Genomic DNA, 21928 nt, shown 5'->3' with positions numbered 1-21928 from the left:
TGGGGCACAGACATCCCCCATATGCAAACGGTTTAATTAAAACCTAGGGTTCAATCTGCCCAGCCAAATCCCACAAAGTCTGTACGACCTATACCAAGTGGTCAATTTCCCCCTAGGGCTTCCCATACACCCCAGAGTTCAGAAATTTGCAAGCGGTACAACACGAGGAAAGGTTGTTACTCTAAACAATGTAGGTTTTCACATGTGTGCGCAATTCCGGGCTGTGCCGAGAAACACTCTTCCACTGATCATACTGCTTCAAAAAACGGTTAAAACCTTCAGGTCTCATCCTGTCTGCTTGGGAAGACAAACTCAAATATGATCCAGATAAATCTTTCATTCTTCAAGGTATCAAAAATGGCTTTCATATCATAGATCCCTCTCTGTCCCCCCAGTCAGTTGAAATGGATAATCACCCTTCAGCCTCCCCTCAGTCAAAATTATTTTCAAAAGCCACGGCCCAGATTTTAGATGAAATTAGCGAAGGCAACTATGTTCATGCACCAAATCCCCCCTATTAGTAAGTCCAATGGGCATTATTCCTAAATCAGATGGGGGCGTTCGCATAATACATGACTGTAGCCGCCCCAAAGGTGCTGCAGTCAATGATTATGTGTCAAACGAAAAAAAATTCAAATACCAGTCGTTAGATGATGCAACTAAATTAGTCAGACAGGGCTGTTACTTGGCCAAAGTAGATTTAAAATCGGCTTACCGATCAGTTCCTATTAGTGCAGAAAGTCAAAAAGTTACAGGTTTTAAATGGCCCTTTGCAGGCAAATTTTCTTATTTTTATGACACTAAACTCCCATTTGGATCCAAAGAATCCCCTGGTATTTTTCATAGACTTTCCCAAGCAGTTCGCAGAATGATGGCCCGTAGGGGTTACATTATTGTAGCTTATCTAGATGATTTCTTCATTTGTGAGAAGTCTAAACAAAAGTGCGCACAAGCTCTGTCAACATTAATACATATACGGTGGAAGAGTGTTCCTGCGCCGCATCATCAATGCCTTTACCGGCCTCAAGCACAAATCTCACAAGATTCGCTTGTCAGATGAGATCTTCCAGGATATTTCCTGGTGGAGCCAATTCCTTTAAACTTTCAATGGGAAGTCCCTACTTCTCCATACTAAGCCCATTACATCAGTTTACACTGATGCCTGCACACTGGGTGCAAAGGGTTCATGGAACCACGACTGGTTCTATTGCAATTGGGAATTAGATTTACTGTAGATCACTAAATTTTCGCGACACCTTATTTTCGCGAGAGAGTCATTGACTCTTTATAAGCGAGACATAATTTTCCCGAATTAATAATATTTCTCTATATAATCTTTAGGAATACTATTATACGCGAGAATGAAATTTTCGTGTGCTCACTGTCTCGCGTAATTACGCGAAAATAAAGTTCTCGCGAATAAAAAGTGATTTACAGTACCTTCTGCAACCAATATGCATATCAATGAAAAAGAAATCTTGGCTGTCGTTATCGCGGCTCATCGCTGGGCCCCACTCTGGGCCCACCATAGGGTTACTATGTTTTCTGACAATTCAGCCACAGTGGCCAGTATTAATAAATGCATGTCAAAAAATTCTGCTCTCATGCAATGTTTGCGCAATTTGTTTTGGCTCTCAGCCACTTACAATTTCAGATTTACTGCCAAACATGTACCTGGTAAGCTTAATTGTAAAGGCGGATTTTATTTCTCGCCTTCATGAGAAACAAAATTTTACCACCTTCTTAGACTCCATTGCACATCCTCGCACAGGATACGTGGATGGGAGTACCTGGTACTCACATATTTCTAAGCCCGCCTTTTCTTGTCTTTTTGACAGGCACACACCAACTTTCAACCACTTCCCTAGATGCAAGAGTGCGGTTGCTTAGATGCAACATCCTGGCTGATTCCACCAAGAGGACATACTGGTCTTACCTTCAGTCTTTTTTGTTGTTTTGTAATTCCCTGGGCATTGCCCTGGTGCCAATATCACCTGATAATCTGTGCAGATTCATAGCTTTTCTGTCGTTTAGGTTATCTTATTTTTCGATTAGTAATTACTTGTCAATCGTACGCCTACTGCACCTAGAAGCAGGTCGCCCAAATCCTTTAGAATCCTTGCAAATTACTAATCTCCTTAAAGGAGTGAAATGCCTCCTAGGTGCAAAATCCAATTCTAAGCTGCCCATCACCCCTGACATTTTATATAGAATGTTTCAGTTCATTAATCTGCAAAGCCCAGAGGATCTCACCTTCTGGTCAGCCTGCTTAGTAGCATTTTTCTCCTTTTTTAGGAAATCTAACCTACTTGCCCCAACTTTGGACAAATTTGACCCTAACAAACATTTGTCAAGGTCTAATATTACCTTCACCTCTAATGGAGCAGTGATAACAGTGCTCTGGTCAAAAACCATTCAATACTCTCAAAGGTCACTACAAGTACCCTTGCCCTATATCCCATAGTCCCCTTTTTGCCCGAGTTGTATGTTAAAGCTTACCTTTAGCCTCTTTCCATCCGCTAAGACCCATCAGCCAGCCTTTACCTATTTAGTGGGGTCTCAGTGGCATATATTATCATATTCAACCTTTCTACGAAAACTAAAACATGTTTTATCAAAGATGGATATTAACCCTGATAAATTCTCAGGGCACAGTTTCCGTAGGGGAGGGGCATCCTTTGCATTAGAGTGTGGTTTACCACCCAAGTTAATTCAATCCCAAGGAGACTGGCGATCAGATGCCTATCGTTCATATTTGGACCCATCTCTTTCATTTCGGTGTCAGGTAGCTGCCAGGTTAGGTTCGGAATTCCAACGAAAATACCCTAGCTAACCTGCCATGTGAGCATACCTTTTTTATACGCCCGTCTTAAGACGGGACGTATTATGTTATAGGCTTCGTGTCCGTCCGTCCGTCTGTCCGTCTGTCTGTTAGCTTTTTCGTTTCCGGCTCATAACTTTAATACTACTAGGCTTAGGATTATCAAACTTTGTCATCTGATGCATCTTGGGTAGAAGGTGTGTCGCGTACAAAAAGTAGGTCGCTCTGACCTTTAATTAAGAAGTTATAGCCAAATATGGAAAAATCCTTTCCGGCCCATAACTAGAAAACCATAAGACCTACAATCGTCAAACTTGGCCAGTTTATACATCTTAGGTAGAAGGTGTGTCGCGACCTATTTCAAGGTCACTGTGACCTTTAATTTAAGTGATTTTTTTAAAAAAAATGTGTCTTTTTACTATTCATTTACACATCCCAAATAATGTAAGAGTCTTGCACTGTTCTTATTAAAAAAGTGTTAAATCAAGAAAATACTTATTTTTTCTAAGCATATACTTGACAGCAATCAATAACAAAATAATATAATGTATGTCAGAGAAATCCTGCCTCTCCCATGAGTGTAATTATCAAGCACTGGTCAAGAAGAATTTTGATAACAGAAAATTGCATGTCAAATTAGAGAGAAATTAATGGGTTTTGAGTGCGAGGAGCCAACTGACAGAGCATTGCTGTTATCTATATCCCTTGAGTATTGGGCAAATGGGTAAGCCTGTTTGATTAAAAATAGCTTTTGTTGACTAGCTTAAGTTTTAAAATGAATTTGATGAAAAGTAATTAAAACTAATTTGATTTGCATAATAGACTAATCTGATATTATGTAATATTATTAATTTAAAAACTAATTTTATGGGGTGGGATGGAATCAAGCATGTCCATATGAATTAAATATTAAAACCTGTCGGACATTAAATCTCAACCAAAAAAAAAAAATCTTTGAGTATTTTATATGTTTTTAAAAAAAAATTATAGTAGATAGTGCAGACCCATTCATCTCTTGGTAGTAAAGAGTAGACAAGCATTCAGTTAAAGATTAATTAATGAGTTCAATGTTGGAAGGCTAGCTGTCTCAGTCGCTCTGATTAAGCTGTACCCTTTGGGGATTAGACAGAGGAACTGTTGGTCATTTGATGGCCAGCCTTTTCTTTTCAAAATTAATTTGGTATAGATTAAGTTGTTAAGACTAATTTGATGATGGGCATTTGACAAGGTCTAACACAACCAGCACAGAAATCTTTCGGTGATGTAATATTTATTATAATTGATGCCTACATCACAGGGGATGGATAAATATTTTAAGGAATGGAAAAATCATCAAAATCCTAGAATCAAGGTTGATGTGATTTTCTTGCACCTAAACTGTTCAAGAAAATTGTGTAATTTTTTGACGGGCGTATCATGCTGTGGCGCGGCACTTTATTGTATATTGATCTATGTACATATTTTTGATATTTGATATATATGTGTTTTGCTTAGTTAAGTTGCTTGTGGCTGGTGCTTTTGTGGGTTGGCCTTCACAGGATTCACATTCCTTCATCCACCCCACCATGTGCCACTAACTATTCCCTGTGCTATCCTACCTTGTGCTTACTCGGAGAGTTCACCTATTCTAAGACTCTCGATGCGAATTTCACTCAAGCCATGGTGAGACTATTTCATGAGCTAATGTACACCTCTTCGATTACCGTACTCATTCTTGGTGGTGCTTCCTCCTATTAGATCACTGATGCGTCGAGTCTGCAGCACACAAACTGTCGAAAAGATGTTCACGCTGGATGTGATGACCCTACACATTCCTGACTATACAATTATAACAAACATCATGTGCAATATCACTGTAATTGTTACTACCACCACTTGACTTGTTGTTATTTGTTTAAATTGTTAGAATAGGTGTGCATGTTGTGTGAAAGATTTTATTTATTTATTCTATTTTAATTTTATGTTTTTTTTATTTATTTTTTCCCTACACTCTACTCAGTTTGGGCCTTTGGAGGTTAACCATGATTTCATTCAACTGATTATTATCACTTACATGTCTAATGTATTTTATATTTCATTGCATAACAAATAAATCAGGGTGGTATGTCTGCCCAAACTTAACATTGTGTTGTCTTACTTTATGTCATGGCTGCAGTTTCTAAGTTTAAGGTTAAGCAAATTAATATAATATTAAACAGTGTTTAATTGTTATTAATTTATGTAACGTGCCTTCTCATGTTATGTAACACATACTTTTCATGCTTCGTTTATCTAAGGCACTTTACCCTCATGTAACAGTCTCTTCGTGTTATATGTTTCTGTAGTGTTAATGTCCATGACTGTTATATGTATTCATAACTTCATGTGTTTGTACGTCTCTATTTGTGTTGTATTTATTGTTTATATTGACACCATTTTGGTTTTAATTAATGGTCAATTAGTCCGGGGCTCTTAGCAATTGAGGGGTACCCCCTAGGGGGCATTCATCTACTTACGTAAATTAAAACAATAGAGGGAGACCCTCTAGGCAATATTGCCACTGGTCAAGTACTAGGCGCCCCCTGGCGACAGGGACCTTTTTAACCAATCAGAGCCCTGATTGAGTTATTTTTAAATAAAAACAAATTAATCAGCCAATCAAAAGACGTAATTTCATAATACTATCTGCAACTCTCCAGGAAAGCGTCACTTTTCTGAGAACTGGCAAAGGGGAAAGGTCACGGAATTTTTTTTTTTTTTTTTTTTTTTTTTTTTTTGTATGAGAGTAAAGTGTGAGTCTGTGTAGTAGGTCTAAGTTAGAGGTTAACCATGATTTCATTCAACTGATTATTATCACTTACATGTCTAATGTATTTTATATTTCATTGCATAACAAATGAATAAGGGTTATGTCTGCCCAAACTAAACATTGTGTTGTCTTACTTTATGTCATGGCTGCAGTTCCTAAGTTTAAGGTTAAGGAAATTAATTGTTTTTTATGCATATATCTATTAGAAATTTGGTATGTTTATTCAGAAAATATGTACCAAAGAGTAGTAGAAATTTCAGAATTTCAACATGTCCACAATTTTACCGGACAACCCTGTCGTACATGTGTAATGTGAATTAATTATAGTCTTATCATTCAAAAGATATGACCAAAGTTAAAGTTTTGTGACAGACAGACAAACAAATTGGGTTTTATGACCCCTGGCTTTCGCGAAAGTGGGGAAGAATGAACAGTAAATATAGAGCCTATTTATTTTAATTTCAATATGTGGTACGTGGTACTTTAACCCACAGGAAAAATGTTCAATCACAACAAAGTATCAGTGATCAGAAATCATTATTCTTTACTTGAATGGAGAAAATACATGTAAATGTTGTGTTCAATTAAATATTAAGAATATACCTGAATTATTTATAGATTTAGAAATATATAGTAAATTTCTTTTATTGAAATTTAGATCTATGGACAGATTACGTCTATTACTGCAGAAAAGTACCATAGGATCAGTAGGTCTACATTCGCACTACATGTACGTCATTTACGAATAATAAAACCAGAACCGCGCTTCCATTTTCCAAGATGAGATTTTTAAACTATATTGGTTTGACTTTTAAATATCCGGTAACAATTTTGCTCGAAGTTGGTCGCATCAACAAACACTGATTCTACAGTTTAAGGATAAATTAATAAAAAAAAAGAGAAGGCTGGGAACAACGTTTGGTTGACAGAAATAATAAGTAATAAAACGATATTTCTGTGAATGATGCATGTTTTAGATGCCGCGCCGAAAACACGGACCATGGACATGCTACATCAGAACATGTTGTCGGCGGCCAAGTTGAAGTAAATAGTGATAATTCGGAAAAAAAGTAATGACTACGATTTGACTTAGACAATTTATGGATTTTACTGATCAAACATTACAAAATTTACTTTGAATAATAATTATTGCATAAAACGCATACCCCCCTCCCCCAACCTGCTTACCCACGAATCCCAATGCAAAATTTTCTTTTGAATATAAGTATTTGACAAAAATTGATTCACTTGCAGCATACTTAGTTACTTTCTGTAACAAAATCATCCAGTTTCTGAGAATCAGTCAATTACTTTCATTGTCTCCAATTTACAGACAAGTGTGTATTATTATTATTATTTTTTTTTTTTTTTTGAGTAAAATAAGATAAATTTTAGGGACAATAATAGGTTTTGGGGTGTGTATAATTATTGTTTTAAATTATGTACAACTTTGTTTATACAAGTATACACTCAAACATTAACAGTATTACTGGAATATGTGGCAATATATTAATTTACTTCTAGAAGAAAGAAATTAGGGGGGTCCCTTTTAGTGTAGAGCTCATACCATGAAAAGTAATGCATCAACATATAATTTTTTTAAGCTTATTCTTTTTCTTAAATATAATGTAGTAAAAATAATGCAAATTTACGAAGTTTGAGTCCATATTTTTTTTAAATGACCGAGATTGTCCTGTGAAGCGTATTTTCTCACATTAAATTTTGATACAATAGCCTAACAAAGTGCATTATGTATAAAAATTCATGCAAAACAATGATTGTATATTTTTTACTAACATGTTTCTATTCTATTTGGGGTATTAAAAATTTTATATTTAGACTTTAATTAATTTATATACAACAAAATCTAGGATAGGTAAGTTTTCAATATTTTACATTTCGGGGTATATAACTCCGATAGGCTATAGCGGAAAAGTTAACATGCTGACATATAATTTTTCTTATGTCTATCCATTGCTAGGATGTATGTCTATCTTATAAAAGCAGATTTTTAAAGATTGAGCCCATTTAGTGCCGAGTATAGAACTACCTTAAGTATGCAGTGTAGTGAGGGTTCTGAAATCATGATTTAACAATTATGATGCATTGATTTCCTGAATTTTTTTCACATTGAAATAGAAGCATTGTATAATACAAATGGTTAAGAAGAGGTTCAATTCACAAAATGTTATATATATTATGAAGCTCCTTTTTTTATGCCAGGAAAACCAGATCCACCTGATGTATTCAGTGTCATTTGTTATGCGGAGAGTGCTGAAGTAGCATGGAAATCTTCTTTCAATGGAGGAGATGTACAAAATTTTACAGCCATTGCTTTTAAGGATGGTCAATATCAAACAAGTCGATCTAGCTCTATAACAGACAAGGGGGAAAATAAAGAACATGTGATATCGATTAACGGTCTTCAACCTTCTGTTACTTACATTTTTAAGGTTTCTGCAATGAATTCCCATGGAGAAACTTTGTCAAATACAGGTCCCACATGCAGAACAAAAGGTAACAAAATATGTATATATTTGAAATTCTTGCGTTGTGCAAATTTATTTTGTACATTTCTCAAATCAAGCAAACCTCAAAAGAATTGGTAGTATTTGTCTTTAAATAGAAAAGGCTGGTGCAAGTTTGGCGGCAATTGCTGGAGGTACAGCAGCTGGTGGTGTAAGCATGGCTGTTTTAGTCATTGTTTTAGTCATTGTTCTTCGAAGATACAGAGGACTTGGTAAGATAAGTATTGTTGTGTCTTGCATTATATTTTTTTTAATTTTACTTAACTTTGTTTACAGAAAAAGATCTACCAAGCTTCTTTCTTTTCTTTCCTTCATGAAGGGACTGCTTTCTGGGACTGCTTTGATCACTCGTGTGAAAAAAGTTCTTAGTGACATGATAGCTCTGCCCTCTTGTTCTAATTTTGCAGGCTCCCTGTTGTTTTGTTAACATGCAGCAGAGAGAAATTTAAACTATTAAAAAAGCAAGTATTTCTCACAATCTTTTTAAAAGTAGAGATATTCTCAGGGACTGTATATTTACATAAATGTAGTTTACAAAAATTAAAAAAATAAAGTTGTTAAGTAAGGAAGTCAGGAGAAGATTTTTATCCCTAGAAATAAACTGCAGGTTTATGAGAAAAAAATATCTACATGTACTAGGCCTATTTTATTATTTTAATGTAAAATTATGTACTCAAAATTTGCATTGGCACTATTTTAAAAAATCATTACAGATACATGTAGATATAAGCTACATGTTTTACAGGTTCAACACTTAAAAAAGAGTATTCCAAGCAACCCTCAAATACAACCGAAATATTTATTAATTGGCCATAAAATAAATTTAGCTACTATTCTTCCGTGACATAAACAACAATTATTGGGGAATTTGTTAATGAATTAGTTTTTAATTTATAAACAAGTTGTTTTAAGTTGTAAACTTTTCACATTTTCATCTTCTTAAGAACCATTGAGCCAATTTCAACCAAACTTGCCAGAAAGTATACTTCTGTGAAGGTGATTACAGCATGATCAAATGAAGGGCTACGCCCTCTCCAAAGGGGTGATAATTATAAACAAGTGAAAAATTAAGGCATATTTTTAAAAATGTTCTTCTCAAGAACCACAGGGCCAGGAAAGATGAAACTCATGTGATAGCATCCTCATGTAGTGTAGATTCAAATTTATTCAAATCATGACCTCCTGGGGAAGGATTGGGCCACAATGGGCTATCAAAGCTTTTCAGAGGAAAATATATGAAAAATATTAAAAAATCTTCTTCTCAAGAACCACTGGGCCAGAATAGAGACTACTCATGTGGAAGCATCTTCTGGAAGTGTTAATTCAAGTTTAATCAAATCATGACCCCTTGGTATGGTGGGGGTGTGGGGTAGGCAGGGCTACAATGGGGTATCAAAGCTTAAAAATTTTAAAAATCTATTTCTTAAGGACCACTTGGCCAGGAAGGATGAAACTCATGTTGAGGCATCCTCATAAAATGTAGATTCACGTATGTCCAAATCATGACCCCCGGGATATGGGGGGCACAATTGCGTGTCAAAATTGTACATAGAAATACATAGAAAAATTTTTTTAAAAATTTTACATCCACTGACTTAGGAAAGATGAAACTCATGTAGAAGTTTCCCATGGTTGTGTACATTCAAGTTTGTCCAAATCATGACCCCTAGGGGGTGGGGGGGGGGGGTAGGGGGACCACAATAGGGTTTAACATAGAAATGCATATTAAAAACTTTACAAATCTTTTTCTTAAAAACCACTGGGCCAGGAAAACGAAACTCATGTAGAAACATCCTTTGTTAATGTAGATTTAAGTTTATTTAAATCATGACCTCAGGGGGGTATGGTGGAGCCACAATGGGGAATCAAAGTTTAACATAGGGATACAAAGTGAAAAACCTTTTAAAATCATCTCTGAAACAGCAGAACCATGATTGGTCATAGTCCTATGAAAGCATCCTCTGATAGTGTAGATTCAAGTTTGTTCAAATCATGACTATTGGGGGTAGGATGGGGGCACAATGGGGGATCAAAGTTTAACATAAGAATACATAGGAAGAATCTTTAAGAATCTTTTTCTCATGGAAAGCAAAGCCATGATTGGTCATATTTATATGGAAGTATGCACTGGTAGCGTAAATTAAAATTTGTTCAAATCATAACCAATGGATAAAATAAGTAATTATTTCAGCGAACATTTATAAGGCCCTTGGTTTTATTAGCTCACCTGAGCCGAAGGCTCAAGTGAGCTTTTCTGATCAAAATTTGTCCGTCGTCTGTCGTTGTCGTTGTCGTTGTTGGCGTTGTCGGCGTTGTCGTTGTCGTTGTCGTAAACTTTTCACATTTTCATCTTCTTCTCAAGAACCACTGGGCCAATTTCAACCAAACTTGGCAGAAAGTATTCCTGGGTGAAGGGGATTCAAGATTGTTCAAATGAAGGGCCACGCCCTCTTCCAAGGGGAGATAATTATGAATTAGTGAAAAATTAATAGCATTTTTAAAAAATCTTCTTCTCAAGAACCACTGGGCCAGGAAAGATGAAACTCATGTGGAATCATCCTCAGGTAGTGTAGATTCAAGTTTGTTCAAATCATGACCCCCGGGGCTAGGGTGGGGCCAAAATGGCCGACCAAAGTTTTACATAGGAATATATAGGAAAAATCTTCTTCTTAAGAACCACTGGGCCAGGAAAGATGAAACTCATGTGGAATCATCCTCAGGTAGTGTAGATTCAAGTTTGTTCAAATCATGACCCCCGGGGCTAGGGTGGGGCCAAAATGGCCGACCAAAGTTTTACATAGGAATATATAGGAAAAATCTTTAAAAATCTTCTTCTTAAGAACCACTGGGCCAGGAAAGATGAAACTCATGTGGAATCATCCTCAGGTAGTGTAGATTCAAGTTTGTTCAAATCATGACCCCCGGGGCTAGGGTGGGTCTAAATTGTGCGTCGCAAAGTTTTACAGAGGAATATATAGGAAAAATCTTTAAAAATCTTCTTCTTAAGAACCACTGGGCCAGGAAAGATGAAACTCATGTGGAATCATCCTCAGGTAGTGTAGATTCAAGTTTGTTCAAATCATGACCCCCGGGGCTAGGGTGGGGCCAAAATGGCCGACCAAAGTTTTACATAGGAATATATAGGAAAAATCTTTAAAAATCTTCTTCTTAAGAACCACTGGGCCAGGAAAGATGAAACTCATGTGGAATCATCCTCAGGTAGTGTAGATTCAAGTTTGTTCAAATCATGACCCCCGGGGCTAGGGTGGGGCCAAAATGGCCGACCAAAGTTTTACATAGGAATATATAGGAAAAATCTTTAAAAATCTTCTTCTTAAGAACCACTGGGCCAGGAAAAATGAAACTCATGTGGAATCATCCTCAGGTAGTGTAGATTCAAGTTTGTTCAAATCATGACCCCCGGGGCTAGGGTGGGGCCAAAATGGCCGACCAAAGTTTTACATAGGAATATATAGGAAAAATCTTTAAAAATCTTCTTCTTAAGAACCACTGGGCCAGGAAAGATGAAACTCATGTGGAATCATCCTCAGGTAGTGTAGATTCAAGTTTGTTCAAATCATGACCCCCGGGGCTAGGGTGGGGCCAAAATGGCCGACCAAAGTTTTACATAGGAATATATAGGAAAAATCTTTAAAAATCTTCTTCTTAAGAACCACTGGGCCAGGAAAGATGAAACTCATGTGGAATCATCCTCAGGTAGTGTAGATTCAAGTTTGTTCAAATCATGACCCCCGGGGCTAGGGTGGGGCCAAAATGGCCGACCCAAGTTTTACATAGGAAAATATCGGAAAAATCTTTAAAAATCTTCTTCTCAAGAAACACTGGGCCAGGAAAGATGAAACTCATGTGGAATCATCCTCAGGTAGTATAGATTCAAGTTTGTTCAAATTATGACCCCCAGGGGTTGGGCGCGGCCAAAATGGCTGACCAAAGTTTTACATAGGAATATATAGAAAAAATCTTTAAAAATCTTCTCAAGAACCACTATGCCAGGAAAGATGAAACTCATGTGGAATCATCCTCAGGTATTGTAGATTCAAATTTGTTTAAATCGTGACCCCCGGGGCTAGGATGGGGCCAAAATGGCTGACCAAAGTTTTACATAGGAATATGTAGGAAAATCTTTAAAAATCTTCTTCTCAAGAACCTTTGGGCCAGGAAAGATGAAACTTATGTGGAATCATCCTCAGTTAGTGAAGATTCAAGCTTGTTCAAATCATGACCTCTGGGGCTAGTTTTGGGCCCAAAATGGCTGACCAAAGTTGTACATAAGGATATATACGGAAACCTTTTAAAATCTTCTTTTCAAGTACTTCAAAGCCATGATTAGTGATATTTTTCTATTTATATGGAATCATCATCAGGTAGTGTAGATTGTACATTGTTCAAATCGTGACACCCAGGAGGGTTAAAATTCAAGCCCCCCCTTTCAGTTTTGATCTGATATGTGCTTTTTCCTAGTAGATGTGCTCAGGTGAGCGATGTGGCCCTTGGGCCTCTTGTTATTACTTAATTACTGCGAACATATTGCTTTTCAATACATATTATTGAATGGGCTGTTTAAGTATTTTATTAACTCTAAAATGGTTAAGTATACTATACGAACTGTCTATCTTTAAATTTTATTAGCATTTACTGCTGTACATGTGAAAATGATTACTTGATTTTCATTTTAATGATAAAATTATTTGTTCTTGTTATTTAGAAAAACCAGCTGCGAAATCTCAAAGGTATGTTTTTAATGATATTCTTCAAAGTTCTTTTAAAGACTAATAGATTTTTTTTTACTTTCTGAATAAATAAGGCTTAGGGGCCCGTGGGGATCCGGGTTAGAATAGGTCCTCAGTACCACCTTGCTAGTCGTAAAAGGCGACTAAATGGGGCGGTCCTTCGGATGAGACCGTATAAACCGAGGCCACATGTCACAGCAGGTGTTGCACGATAAAGATCCCTCCCTGCTCAAAGGCCGTAAGTGCCGAGCATAGGCCTAAATTTGCAGCCCTTCACCGGCAATGGTGACGTCTCCATATCAGTGAAATATTCTGGAGAGGGACGTTAAACAGTATACAATCAATCAATCAATAAGGCTTAGGCTCAAAACACAATAATATTCTTTCAGATATCTGAATTTATAAGATATGTCTGATAGAATGACATCCGTTACAATTTAGAGTGAAAGACCTCATCAAAATCATCCTTAATTTTAAGATTTATTGCATTTGAGGAAGATCTTTACTTTTACAGATTCGGTTTTAATTTGACACACCAATATAAATTTTTATTATCACTTGTCTTTTGAAATAAAATCATTTTGGATATTTAAAAATAATTAAACAAGTGGCAAATATGGTTTGCAGGGCTGATACGGATGAGTATCACACCCTTAGTAATTAAACCTCAAAAACGGTACTTCTGATCATACATGTGTACACATACTTTGAAGATTACATTATTCTCTTAAGGTTATCCGATCCCCGGGTTCTGAAAATGAGGCATTAAGTAATTGAAAATGCTCTCAAAGATGTCTCTAAATTTTCAAATTAAAATGTATTTACACACGGTGTTTCTTTAAACTTCATCTTTAAATTTAATCATATTATATTATAGGGAAAATTAGTAAATCTCAAATAATTTTTCAGGAAATGCGATTTGAACTACCTACTGCATATTTTTTACTTGATAATTGATCAAGAAATACATTTTAAGAACAAAAATCATAGCTATCCAGGCTTTTAAAGAAAATTGCATGAATTTTACACTTATTTGATACTTTACTTTCTCCTACTTACTTCCATCGTTTCATAATGCATAGTGTATAAAGTGTTTCCTTTCAAAGAAAACACTGTAAATAACTTCTAATTTCAATTCATGCTCATAAACATTGGTAACTAAGGCTAAATTAAAAGAAATTTGGAATTTTTTAAAATATGCAAGTTTTACTTAATTTTATGAGGTACAAATGTCAACTTTTTTAATACAGTTTGTTAAAACTTTAAAGAACATTGAATCATAGGTAGAGGCATAAAATGAAAATTGGTGCATGAAAAAATTTCAATTTCAAGCTTTATTTGAAGACTTTTTGAATTAAATTATAAATTAAAGAGTTATCCTTCCTGGCTGAGGATCGTATATCCTTAATTTTAAGGATAATCTAATTGAAAAATAATAGATTATTTTCAATTTATTTGGGGGCATTTGAAATAGAAGTACATGTAGAAACAAACCCATACCGTATGAGACAACAGACCGTGTACATTGTAAGAAGTCCGTGCAAAATTATTTACTTATTTTCTTCTAAACTTAATGTGTTCTGTATTATAAGGTCTCCTGAGTACCTTAGGTGACCTATTGCTATCCGTTTTCGTCCGTCGTTGTCCGTCGTGTTTTAACATTTAAACATTTTAAGCTTCTTCTCTGAAACCACTGAACCAGTTTCAACCAAGTCCTCAACCAAAATTGTGAAATTTATGGCCCCAGGGTCAGGGGTACATGTACTAGTGCTAGGGCTAGGGTGGGGCTATATAGATTACATAGTAGTGAAAATGCATTATTTCTTTGAAAATCTTCTTCTCTGCTCTTGGGTATTAAGTAAACTAACTAGGTATATAGTTATGATGAGCAAGAGTGCTTCTTCCAACTTTGTGTTTATAATGGCCCCAGGGTCAGAGGTTCTGGTGTTAGTGTGGGGCTCTATTGATTATATAGTGAAAATGCATTAATTCTTTGAAAATCTTCTTCCCTGCTCCTAGTATTAAATAAAGCAATTAAGTACATAGTTATCATGAGAAAGAGTGCCTCTTCCAAAATTGTGAATGTTTTGGTCCCAGGGTCAGGGATTCCGGTGTTAGGGCAGGGCTCTATTGATTATGTAGTGAAAATGCATTAATTCTTTTAAAATTTTCTCTGCTTCTGGGTATTAAATAAACTAACTATGCACATAGTTATGTTGCAGAAGATTGTCTCTACCAAAATTGTGTATTTTATGGCCCCAGGGTCAGGGGTTCTGGTGTTATGGTGGTGCTCTATTGATTATATAATGAAAATGCATTAATTCTTTGAAAATTTTCTTCACTGCTCCTGGGTATTAAATAAACCAACTAAGTACATAATTATGTTGAGCAAGACTGCTTCTACCAAAATTGTGAATTTTATGGCCCCAGGGTCAGGGGTTTTGGTGTTAGGACAGGGCTCTATTGTTTGTTTTTTTTAATTCACACAACATACAGCATTATTTACATATTTCAAAAGAAACAGAATGATGTGGTTTTTTAGCTCTACTTGTCAGTGACCAGAAGAGATTATGCAATAGTAATGCGTTCGGCATCTGTCCGTCTGTCTGTAAACATTTTTTCAAAATGCTATTTCTGCTAGAATTTTCGGTGAAATTCTTTCAGAACTCTACTCCTTCTACAGTTTTGGTCTGATTTCAATATGACTTGGCACACAAGTAGACTAGACTTAGATACAAATTTCTGTATATCGGTTTCTGATTTTAGTCAAGGGTGTTGCTATTGTTACTAAAAACTTGGCACACAATTAGACAACATTAAGATACATAATTCTATGTATCGTTTTTTGATTTTGATGAACAGGTTACTGTGGTTAGGAAAAATAGAAATTTCTGCGAAATATTTTTTAAAAATGCTACTCCTCCTACGGAATTGGTCTGATTTCAATATAACTTGGCACACAAGAAGACTACACTAAGGTACTTCATTCTGTTTATCGTTTTTTTTTTATTTTATTTTGATGAATGGTGTTGCGATTGTAACTATAAATAGAAATTTCTGTGAAATTCTTTCCAAATGCTACTCCTCCTACAGTTTTGGTCTGATTTCAGCATAACTTGCCACACAAGTAGACTACACTAAGATACACAAGTTTGTGTATCAGTTTTTGACTTCTATAAACATTATTGCCTTGGTTACTGAAAATAGAAATTTCTGTTAAATACTCTCAAAATGCTACTCTAAATACAGTTTTAGTCTGATTAGAATATAATGTGGAATGCAAGTAGACTACACTAAGAACATAGAGAGACTTATAATCAAGGATCATTATTCTATTCATTGCTGTTGTAAAGTTTCAAATTGCAACTGTCACAGGGGGATCCGGGTTAGAATAGGTCTCAGTACCCCCTTACTTGTCGTAAAAGGCGACTAAATGGGGTGGTCTTATGGATGAGACCATATAAACCGAGGCCCCGTGTCATCGTGTCACAGCAGGTGTGGCACAATAAAGATCCCTGCTCAAAGGCCGTAAGTGCTGAGCATAGGCTTAAATTTGCAGCCCTTCACTGGCAATGGTGACGTCTCCATATCAGTGAAATATTCTGGAGAGGGACATTAAACAGTATACAATCAATCAATCAAATTGCATCTGCTTAAGTACTTTTCCTTTCCTTTATTATCAGTCTGATTAAAATCAAACCTTCACTAGCTCCTTTTTATTTTGTTTGTCGCGTGAAAGTCTGAAGAAACTCCATATGAGATCACGTGTGGATGACCTATTAATTAGCATATGCGAAATATAGGTCGTGACCTTTTTTAACCAATCACATTGTGCGTTCTTTAAATGCTTCATAGAAATCCAAATAACCAGTAAACAAGATGGCGTCCTCAACATTTCGTTCAAATTGTACAATTGGGAGAAAAGAGGAGCCATTAGAGTGAATCATTACAAAGAAATATATAAAGGCTTTACCAATAATAGTTTTCAGCTTATAAACGGCAAAGCCATTATGTATCATTTCAATTCAAAATCATCCTCAGGAAGTGTAGATTTACGTTTGTTCAAATTTAGTACTCCACCACCCCTGAACCTGATTTATATTTTATTATATCTAGACTTTTCAATACTGAACGGATTCTTGGTTTAACCTAGCCAGTTGCTCAGGTGAGCGGTATGGCCCCTGGGCCTCTACCCTTGCAGAATATTCCTGAGATGTCCTAAGAAATCCTAAGACAATCTTAAGATTTATTCCTCGGATATCTTGAAAAAATCCTAGGATTATTCCTAAGATATCCTGAGATGTTTTTGGAACAGGAATTCCTGGGATTTCCTTGGACAGTCCCAATTCAGGGGTTCTAGAAAAATCCCAGGAATCAAAACACCAAGACTTCCCAGGATATCCCAGGAAAATCCCAACACTTAAAATGTCCTAGGAAATCAGGAATTCCTAGGATTTCCTAGGATATCCTAGCCTCCTAGGACATCTTTTTCTTTAAAAAATCATACATAGCAACAAAGCAGAATTATAAGATCTCTGAAAAAAATTTAATGAATGTATGCATTATAAAAATTCATGGCCACACAGAAAAAATAATACATAAAATAATTTTTTAAAAATGCTGATGGTATCTGATTCAACAAATTCTTTACAATTTTACTGCTGTTACATATAGTGCAGTTATGATTCAACATCATGATTTACACACAAGGGGGGAAACAAAAGATTGTCTTATTTTCAAATTATGTTAATACATTCTGAAGCAGCTCTCATAGAATATTTATGATATACATGTACAATGACAAATATTAATAATAATAAAAAAATATTTAAATCAACAACCTAATGTAGAGAGTAGGGGTGAGGCCCTCAGGGTTTGTCACTTCTGAAGAATTCTGTACAATAAAAGATTCAGATACCAAACAGAACTAATTCATAACACCCCTCCCCCCATAAAAAAACAAAAGCAGTATGCACCTGGTGGCATCAAAGTTTGAAAAAAAAACCAAAAACATATATATATATAGGTCAAAGTCACAAGGTCATTAACCTTGATGTAATTTGAAAGAACTTAGTTAGTGGAGTATGGATACTCAATATAAAATCTCTACCTCTTATGGTTCAAAAGTAAAAGATTCAATAAGGCTATATTTTAGCATAACGATGACAGTCAAGGTCATTGGTCTTGGTCTCATTTGAAAGTGGAGTAAGCATACCCAATATGAAGTATCTATATCTCTCATGATTCAAAAGTTATGGCAAAAGGTAAATTGGCAATAGACAGATAAACAGACAGGCAAAAACAATATGTGCCCCCGAAAGAGGCCTTGAGCTCTGACCATTTCACTTCAAAATATATAAGGTTAATATTTAATTTATAAACAATATTAAATTTGTATTGATGATTAATCATGTTCTGCAGTGGGATCGTCAAAATGAGTTATAATATAAATAAAATGTCATTGCAATATCTGATGGCTTTTTGGAAATGTTAAGAGAACGAAGTGTTACAGACAGACAGATTGACAAACAGAAAGATAAACAGACCCAAATTAATATCCCCCCTGCACCTCGTCAATCCAATATAAGTCGCCAGCTTTAGTTAATCACTGATGTATCTTCTTTAGCTGTACATTTTTCTTCTTCATCGCCAGTGGCCTAGTTGCAGATCGTGAAGCCTTGTTTGCTTTTTCTTCACTCGACTTTTCACTTGTCTTTGCTAAAATAAAATTTTACTTAATGTATTCCATTGTTTAGTCTGAATATGTAATTATTTCTAAGGGATGAAAATCAAACTTGTAAAATTTAGTAGCCAAAGATGCTACAATTGTACCAAGCTTTCAGATTCTACCAGTCCATAAAAATATGTGTTTGCCCAAGTAAGATGAACCATTTTTCTCAAAAGATTTATTTTATTCACACTTGCATAAGGAAAAAGGTATGTTAATCAATTGCATACATGACGTGATTAACAAATGATGTCATAATAATCTTACTGAATAGCCTTTTTGTAGAAAATAAAATTTTAATACGCAATAAGTAACTGCTTTAGCGGCTTTACCACAGCTGTCGTATGAAGTCAATTTACTTGGCATTAAAATACTGTGAATTAAACTCTCCGTGTGAACAGAACATTAAAATCATACATTCAGTGTGCGCCAAAAGGACTAGCCTGATTCCCGAACACTAGTAAAAATTCGATCAGGCTAGTAGAATGTAGGTCAGCACTAGCCCGATCGGTCAAGTGAAAAGTTGCATGCATTTTACATTTATTTGTTGATAAATCTTTAAAAGTAATAAAATAAGTATAAAAATTCTTATTGTTTCCTTTCTTTTTACATGTGCGTGGGTTTCTTTTGTTGAAGTCTGTTGAGAACTTTCCGCAATCGGTCTTCTCTGTACAGTTTGGGTTTGTAAAATACACATCAGCATTTACTTCCGGTTATGACTGCGTTATGTCTATCAATATGAATTTCTACTGGTTTAAGCCAGACAACAAATTCATGTTGTAAAGTATGTGGGCTAGCAAAATCTGATTCGGGCTAGTAATTGTTCTTCATTACTAGCCCGATTGGGCTAGTGCTGAAAAAAGTTTTTCGCGCACACTGTACATTAACATTATTTGAACAGCTTACCTTTCTCCGCAATATTCTCCTTGTTGTAATTTGCTTCTTTTCCCTTAGTCCGAGTTTAACAGTCTGCAAAGTTATCAATAAAATTTTTTATAAGGCCTGTATATATTTGTTCTTTCGTATCTAGCTGAAATTAATTTTAATGATGGCTGTCATTGATATTTCTTGCTGATTTTTTCATTTTTCTGTTCTAAATTTTGTGAATATTATCTTGTGTTCTACGACATCTGCGTCAGTTTTCCCAACTTAATATAAGTTACAGAGATTGAAATGTACCATAAACTTTCATAGACGACTTTAACATTTACAAAAGTTATTCCCCTTTGCGGGGTCAATCCAGGGTCAACCGGCGTAAGACACTGTTTCTCCTCTATTACCTTACCAACTTTGTGGGTCAGTATCTCAGAAAAATAGTATGTATGAATTTTTTCATTACGTTTTTAAAGTTGCCCCATATTCTGGCAATACAGTTACAGACCGATATTGTTAGATATATATGTCTGAAAATAAAAATATTTCCAGGTAACTTACAAAGGACAAAGTGGGAAAAATGAGTGTTATGCCGACAACCGGAGATAACTCTTAGGAATGTGAAATCCATCTATTCTTTCAAGTTTACAAAAGAAAATTTAAAAAAAAAATTACAAGATACCTGAAACTTTCTCTTCATTTGGTAGTCTCAATTGGAGTTTCCAGTCTCATAATCCTTGCCAGGCTTCAAGGTTCTAGCTAGAAGATAACAATGCAATGAAGGCTTTATTTAAGAGTATAATTCCAAAATTTACACCATGTCAAAACATTCAATGCAAATTTAACAGTATGAGTAACTGATAATAAATATTTGTTTATAAGTCTTCTGCATACTAAATTTTAACATGTAAAACCTGGAAATATTTCACTGTGTATGTACGTTTGATCTTCATGGACTAGAATGAATCACAGTTTGCCCAAAAACCTTTTACACATAGTCAAATCGTTTCTTCTGTTTCAATATTGAAATATTATATACAACACATCACATGCACTAAATTATTAAACAACATTTGTGTGTTTAAATACATATTACAAGGAACCACTCGCCACTTACCCCACTGGCCTATGGCCATGATATCTACACTTCTTCCAACATTCCCTTTACTGCACTCCTACCGAAACCAAGATTTTTGGGAAAGAGAACATGGTTTATGTGAAGAATTAGAGTCAATCTTGGGCGTAAGTTGTGCATTTCATTGCATTTCACCAGTCTCTCTAAACATTGCCGCTCCTTGAACTCCTATTTTGCGCTTCTCGATGAAGTCTCGCGAGAGGATGATAAAGGACGGTGTAAAGTAATTTCGTGCCACACCAAGAAAATGCGGTTTGTTTATTCTTGAAAATAATTTGTGATTAATGTGAATTTACGTTTTTTTTTTTTTTTTACAAAAAGAAAATATATTTTAGCGAATATTTTCTGACAAATTAATATTCAAAGCTGAGTTGACAGTAAAATATATTTTATACGGTGTCGAGTGGTTACGACCCGATTCCGTGTTCGACCCGCGTGGTAACGACCCGAGTGGTTTCGACCTGCTTATATATGTATATACAGGTAAATAGGAGGGTTCAGGGCTTCACACTATAGGGTATACACATGGATATTCGGTAGCAATTACAGGTGTATGGTTTCAGGTATAAGGGGAAAACGTGTCATTAATTGGTTGTCAACATTGAAGTCAAAAGTATGGGTGGTTTTTTTTAATGATTTTAGGCCAACTTAGAGGATGTAATTAAATTCATTTGAAATATGATAATAATTTATATCTGAGCATTTCCCCCTTAGAAACAAATTGAACATTCAAACAAATTATAGGTCTTGGTTGGATACTTATTTAATTCATAATATTGTCTAAATGTTTTATTTTTTACTTATTCACAGTACACACAGAACACAAACATGTCAAAACATTTCTGCAGACTTATACTGGCAAAGGAATGAACAAAATATGCTGGTGATTTCATAATTCTAAAATATCAATAAATAATATCTTTCAGATTTTTTTTTCTTAATTTCCCCAGTTTAATAGAGGTTTCAGTATATATAATTGTATATAATTATAAGTCAAGAGGAAGGAATAATCACGGATAACAGAAAAAGAGAGATAACTCATTTTTTTGTTTTAAATTTTATTCATATTATTTTCTTATTTTCTTTCATCATACTCAATACATATTGTCACATAAATAAAGTATATTATATGTCATGGCATAATAGCTTTCATACAGTAACTATTAATAAAACACATTGTATCACATTGTATCCCGACCAGTGAGTGTCTGGAAGGCTGCCAGAATTGCCACATTTTACCAAGTCTATCAGTTAAAAATTTTACCTTTCTCTGAAAGAGTCCTGAGGTTCGGCCTCCCTCCTGG

At 35.3% G+C, this 21928-nt stretch overlaps 1 protein-coding gene and 1 pseudogene across 1 annotated transcript in view; both read left to right on the top strand.

The window, feature by feature from the left end:
• The first annotated feature begins 1674 nt into the window (after positions 1-1674).
• On the top strand, positions 1675-2851 carry LOC134251118 (uncharacterized; annotated as a pseudogene).
• A 4974-nt stretch (positions 2852-7825) lies between these two features.
• The window catches only part of LOC134251120 (uncharacterized), a gene marked incomplete at its 3' end in the record, with an annotated part of 52668 nt that continues 38565 nt past the window's right edge, over positions 7826-21928 (top strand). Inside the window, exons 1-3 of the mRNA XM_062733481.1 lie at positions 7826-8126; positions 8236-8349; positions 12864-12888. Of these exons, the coding sequence (XP_062589465.1) occupies positions 7826-8126; positions 8236-8349; positions 12864-12888 (440 nt within the window). The remainder of the gene's footprint in view (positions 8127-8235; positions 8350-12863; positions 12889-21928) is intronic.

Source organism: Saccostrea cucullata, unplaced genomic scaffold (genome assembly GCF_032062105.1).
Source record: "Saccostrea cucullata isolate Sc308-1 unplaced genomic scaffold, CSIRO_AGI_Scuc_v1 ctg3447, whole genome shotgun sequence".
NCBI lineage: Eukaryota > Metazoa > Mollusca > Bivalvia > Ostreida > Ostreidae > Saccostrea > Saccostrea cuccullata.
This window is presented reverse-complemented; position numbering and strand designations above follow the sequence as displayed.